General features: G+C 38.7%; 1 protein-coding gene across 5 annotated transcripts; it reads left to right on the top strand.

Annotated features, from left to right (window-relative positions):
- The first annotated feature begins 928 nt into the window (after window positions 1-928).
- LOC137744091 (BEL1-like homeodomain protein 1) lies at window positions 929-5,828 on the top strand. Of its 5 annotated transcripts, XM_088681581.1 has the most exons (7): window positions 1,019-1,346; window positions 1,576-1,730; window positions 1,931-2,006; window positions 2,597-3,511; window positions 3,907-4,280; window positions 4,461-4,521; window positions 4,625-5,828. In XM_088681581.1, the coding sequence occupies exons 4-7, from the start codon at window positions 2,666-2,668 to the stop codon at window positions 5,459-5,461; spliced, it is 2,118 nt and encodes a 705-aa protein (XP_088537707.1). In that variant the 5' UTR covers window positions 1,019-1,346; window positions 1,576-1,730; window positions 1,931-2,006; window positions 2,597-2,665; the 3' UTR covers window positions 5,462-5,828. The 5 variants fall into 5 exon arrangements, with proteins under 5 accessions (XP_068340056.2, XP_088537708.1, XP_088537707.1 ...); XM_068483955.2 differs by lacking the exon at window positions 1,576-1,730 and having other exon boundaries at window positions 929-1,295; XM_088681582.1 differs by lacking the exon at window positions 1,576-1,730 and having other exon boundaries at window positions 929-1,346.
- The last annotated feature ends 384 nt before the right edge of the window (window positions 5,829-6,212 follow it).

Below are 6,212 nucleotides of genomic sequence, written 5' to 3'. Positions count from 1 at the left end.
AATTATTTAAGGTATTTTTTTTGTCATAATTATTTAAGGTAGTTAAACTTGTTATTTTAGGGTTTGGTCAACTTCTTTTATTTCATTTGGAATGCATGAAATGCATGGATGACATTTTTTTTACTAAACCACCAATTGATCAATACTATCATTTTAGTATTATCGATCAATTTTTGTAAAAGTGGTTGATCATAATTCAATGAATGATAAAAATAAAAATTGACAACATATCAATTAAATAGCAACAACGTATCAATAAAAGATAAACGACATAACAATTAGATATGGACGACGAACTAAAAACTAATCATTTCAGCAATTGAGATTTGAAAAATGAATATTTCAACCACTTTCCCATTTTTTTAATAGACAATAAATGTAAAAAAATAAAAAAGGTTTGGAAAAAGGAAAAACAAAGACACAATGGTAAATAGAAAACATACTTAATCACTCTGGTTGAAAAAAAAAAAAAAAAACTTCAATCTTTTGATCAATATACGTGTGTGTGCACGCTACGCTTTAGGAAGCTGGATATTTTAAACGTTGTTTATGAAATTACACTATTCACTAAGCTGATTAGTCAAGGCTCATTAAGTCATTATTGATTTGATTAGAACAGAATTTTAGATAAATATATAACTAAATTCTATTATTTTGTTGAGCTTTTCTCTGCTACATATATGCTTGTGTGTAGGGTAATGTGTATTTACAAAATGCTCCCATACATATACTGTATATGTGGGGTAATAACAGAGACAAACACAGATTAACTTCTCACAGGCATTAAAGTTGTTGTTATAGTGGTTGGTCCTGTGTTCCTTTGAAATTTAATTGCTTTATCTTCAAACTCCGGAATCCAACCACAAAAAATATCACAAAAGAAAAAAGATATAAAAATTATATAACAAATAACATATATGAAAAAGACAAGCAGATATTTAATATTGAATTGAAGAATAGGACCCTCCACACAACCTTCTCCTTCATCATCTTCCTAGCTTTATTATTTTTTATTTTTGTATTAAGCTTTAGGTGTGGAGGGAGACGTTTCCTCGTTTTTCAGCCGTTTGTAATCTTCTGCCAAACCTTGAAAAAAATTTTCATTATATTATAGCAGTGCTAATGTTGCTTAATTTTTGTTAGAATTCAGATCTAGCTCTTTCCATCCACCTCTCTCTCAAAAATTAAGAAGAAGGGCTCTTTGTTTCTCATCAAAGGGTTCCAGGTTTGCATCAAACGATTTAAAAAGAGTGTCAAATGGGAAGCGCTCTCTCCTGTTTCTGATCTATTCGCAGGTACTTAAAAAAAAGCAGTAAACCAACGCAGATGAAGTTTTTTTTTAACAAGTAGGTTAATTACTTGCTTACAGTTTCCCCTTTCATTTTAGAATCATTTTAGAATGAAAAAGTTTTTTATTTTTATTTTTATTTTGTTGAGAAATAAAAAAGGGGGTAGGGGGCCTAAATGTGTGGATAATGAGGTGAATGAAATGAAATGAATAAAGATGGGTATCTTTTTCTCTCAAACACCTTTTTAACCCCGTCTCTCCCTTTACTCTATTTTTTTCCTTTTCAGTGGGGGAAGTTGCAGAGATTTTGAGTCTGACAGAAGGCCCCTTTCCTTTTCTTTCCCTTCTCCTACCTCTTCTATATTATTATATGTGCAAGGTGGAAGGAAGACTGATAAAATCTTAATAGAAATATAGACCGCTGTGTGTCTTCACTCAATTGGTGCTTCTCTCTTTCCATGTATATATAGAATTATTATTGTTTGTAGCTGCCATAGCTTATATCATGTATTTTAGCTTTAACTGTTTAGTCATCTCTCTCTCAACACTCGCTCTCTCTCTCTCTCTCTCCCTCTCTCTCCCTCTCTCCCAATTTCATGGATTTTGGTGTCACTGTTAGTGAAATTCTTGTTTCATTTGCAGTGCAGAGAAAGATGATCATATCATGAAGCACGTGTACATACTACTCATCAGCAGATTTCCATCACACCAGCAGCAGGTACCTAAAATTTTATTATTAACTAAATACTATATTGAATTCCTTTGACTCCTTCTCTCTCTCAATCACTGTACCTCTCTCTCTCTCTCTCACTCTCTCTTTCCATATCTCTCTCTCTATCTCTCTCTTTCTCTCTATATAAAGCCAATATACTCTATCCCTTTCTTTTACCTAAATTCTCTCTCGAAGCAGTAAGAAAGAGCTGCTTGGACATGATCAGTAAAAAGAACCCAGAAACTAGATCTTCAAATCCCAACCTTTGTGTTTGCATCTCTTAATACTGATCAGTTTTACGCTGATCGGTTTCCGATAGTTTCTCGTTGATTTATCTTTGATCGTCTTTCTGAAGCCCGATTCAGAAGCTACAAATCATTTCTCACTCCTCCAACAATCATGTATATAATTTATAAACATATATTTATATGCATGATGGAGACTTTTTGAGAGAGAGAGAGAGAGAGAGAGACGTGTTCATGTGTGTGTGTTGTTGTTTGTATGGGGAGAGTTGGTAGTTGGATGTGTATATGATATGTTGATGTGAATTGTGAGAAACCCTTTTGTATTATACTAACGTAGTCTCCTTTCATCAGCTCTGAAGTAAACACCTAAGTCACTTCGTCAATAATACTAGAGGCATCAGCTCTTTTATCGGTCGAGACATGGCGACCTACTTTCATCACCACCGCGGCAACTCATCGGAAATCCAAGCCTCCTCCGACAGTGCCTTACAAACCCTCGTTCTCATGAATCCCGCTTATGTCCCTTACTCCGACACTCCACCACCACCACAGCAACAACAACAACAGCCTCAAACCCCACCCGCCGCCACCAACCTTGTTTTTCTCAACTCAGCCGCCAATTCCCTCACTCACCACCCCTCAACACTCTCCCACGCGCCGCCCTCCCACCACCAGCAATTCGTCGGCATCCCGCTGACGCAAGACCCCAACAGCAACAGCTCCCAATCCATGCACCACCCCCATCATGACATCTCCACACTGCATGCGTTCATGCCGAGAATTCAGACTCAGTACGCGCTTTGGAACTCAATTGACCCGACCGCGGCCGCGCGTGACACCCCACGCGCGCAGCAGGGCCTGTCTTTGAGTCTCTCCTCGCAGCAGCCGGGTTTTGGGTCGTTCCAGGGAGGCGCCACCGAGAGGGAGGTCCCGTCCGGGGAAGATATTCGGGTTTCAAGCGGGTCAAATTCGTCGGCTTCTGGTGTGACGAATGGGGTTTCGGGTATGCAGAGCGTGCTGCTAAGCTCCAAATACTTGAAGGCGGCGCAGGAGCTGCTCGATGAGGTTGTGAACGTTGGGAATGGGATGAGGACTGAGCTGCCAAAGAAGGGTAATGGGCAGCAGAGTAAAGCGGCGGCTGAGTCGGCTGCCGGGGACGGTTTAGTAGGCGGTGAAGGGAGTGGAAAACGTGCGTCTGAGTTGAGCACTGCTGAGAGGCAGGAAATTCAGATGAAGAAGGGAAAGCTAATCAACATGCTTGATGAGGTATTGGCTGATATGCTTTGTTAATTGGTTGAGATAATTATCTGTTTTTAATGATATTTGATTAATATTTTTCTGTTTTACTTTTTGTTAAATTTTCAATATTTGAATTCGAACTCAATACCTCTTTCAATATTGCGAAATGAGTTTTGATTTCTCTATGAAATAGAGGACATATATGAGTTTGGAATTTTATTATAATGATTTTTTTTGGTTAAATATGTGATGTTTTGTAATAAAATTACTAAAAGTGTTTTAGTAACAAAACTGAAGCTCTTCCTTAATATTGAATTTGTTTCGTTTTCATATTTGAGATTGAGTGATTGAATTGTCGCATGATATTTTGCAATTTCAGTTTTGAATTAATTTTGTGTGTTGTATTATTTTGTTGGTTGAAGGTTGACCAAAGGTACAGGCAATACCACCGGCAGATGCAAATGGTGATTTCATCATTCGAGCAAGCAGCTGGAATTGGCTCAGCAAGAACATACACTGCTCTGGCACTGCAAACAATCTCAAAGCAATTCAGGTGCCTGAAGGACTCCATAACCAACCAAATTCGAACCGCAAACAAGAGCTTGGGAGAAGAAGATAGCGTTGGAGGCAAGATTGAAGGCTCAAGGCTCAAATATGTTGACCATCAGCTGAGGCAGCAAAGGGCTCTCCAACAATTGGGAATGATCCAGCACAATGCTTGGAGACCACAACGAGGATTGCCCGAAAGATCTGTTTCCGTTCTTCGCGCTTGGCTCTTCGAACACTTCCTCCACCCGTAAGTACTCTCATAATAATCCACACAACTCCGAGTCACCGAAGGGGTTTATGTTTTTTGCATTATGTACTCTTGGCAAGACGCAGTCGTATACTAAGAATTTTTTTTTCACAATTTCCCCCTTTTTTTGCTATAAGTTTTTAACGTAATGTACTGAGAAGGATTGAATTTTGGTTTCAGATATCCGAAGGATTCAGACAAGCACATGCTTGCAAAACAGACTGGACTTACTAGGAGTCAGGTACTCAAATCCATCCACATTTTTCGTTCGTGAAAAATCTTTCTTTCTTGATAATTAGTTGTGGAAACCGGCATGCTGATGAGCTTGAGTACTGATTATGCAGGTTTCCAATTGGTTTATAAACGCTCGGGTCCGGCTGTGGAAGCCAATGGTGGAGGAAATGTACATGGAGGAAGTGAAGGAGCAAGAGCAGAATGGATCATCTGAGAAAATGAGCAAGAGCAATGAGGACTCTGCATCAAAGTCCACGGCTCCACAAGACACTGAGAACCAAACAACAAGCACTTTCAACTTCAAACAAGAGAATTCGGTGAATCACAATCTCGCTGCTCATCCATCAATTTCGATTTCCCAAGCCTCAACATCGCCCACAAACATGGTTCGGAACCAGTCCGGATTCACTCTCATTGGGTCATCAGAACTCGATGGGATTACACAAGCTAGTCCAAAGAAGCCTAGGAGCACCGAAATTATGCACTCCTCAAATGGTAGTGTCCCATGTATGAATATTGAGGCCCAAGAGGTGAACAATGAGCAAGTTTCTATGAAATTCGGGGACGAGAGGCAGGGCAGAGATGGCTACTCTTTCATGGGAGGGCAGACTAATTTCATCGGAAATTTTGGGCAATACCCGATTGGGGAAATTGGCAGGTTTGATGCAGACCAATTCGCACCAAGGTTCTCGGGCAACAGTGTCTCTCTCACTCTAGGTCTTCCTCACTGCGAAAACCTCTCCATGTCCGGAGCTCACCATCATCAAACTTTTCTCCCAAACCAAAACATTCAGCTGGGGAGAAGAGTAGACACTGGTGAAACAAATGATCAGTTTGGTGCCATAAACACTTCAGCTCCTCACTCTTCCGCTGCTGCATTCGAAAACATCGACATTCAGAGCCGAAAAAGGTTCGTAGCCCAATTGTTACCAGACTTTGTGGCGTGATCATGACGCAAATAATTTAAGATGGCCTTGAAGAAGCATGACTGATTGCAGGGGGGTTGCCAATGCCATTGCTTCCTTATGTGATCTTCTTCTCAGCATTTCTTTCTATGCCCTATAAATTACTAGGGGAACAAGGAAAAAATGCATATGGTAGTGTAAAGAAAGAAGAATTTACTTTTAGTATAGGTATATACTTCTCTGCATAGAAGAATTCCAGTTCTTAGACAGCTTTAGGATTTGAGATCATATGGTTGAGGATTGTATATTATTTTGTTTAAGTTTTGGAGATGGATAGACGGATTGGTGTAAAACTTTAGTTAATTGGCATGGGTATACCATTATATATTGATATTTATTAACTGTGCTATGCTAATGTGTACTTCAAAATTTTATTTTATTTTTTTCAGTGATGTGAAATTTCTGAAGTGTTAAGTTTCGAACCTATGCGTTCCAGTTTGAAACTCTCCCTTATTTAATATTATTGTAATAATTTCGAACTTACTCTTTACCTTATTAATAATAAATAAATAAGTGTTAGGTATGAGCTCAACTAAAATAAAGAAAATAATGCATACTTGTTAGATCCTCTCCAATGTAACAAACAAAAACACGCATATGTGTTTGACTTGCAGTCAACTAATTAAAAAGATATTGATATCTTCGTTTCGAATCTATAGAAAAATGGATTTGCAATGCCCATAGTTTCACAGCATAAAAGTGGAGATCCCATAAGACGAAAAATTTTTAGGAG

The sequence above is a fragment of the Pyrus communis genome, chromosome 12, assembly GCF_041283825.1.
Source record: "Pyrus communis isolate YQ-2024b chromosome 12, ASM4128382v1, whole genome shotgun sequence".
Classification (NCBI taxonomy): domain Eukaryota; kingdom Viridiplantae; phylum Streptophyta; class Magnoliopsida; order Rosales; family Rosaceae; genus Pyrus; species Pyrus communis.
Note: the sequence above shows the minus strand (reverse complement) of the source record. Positions and strands in the feature narration are given on the sequence as shown.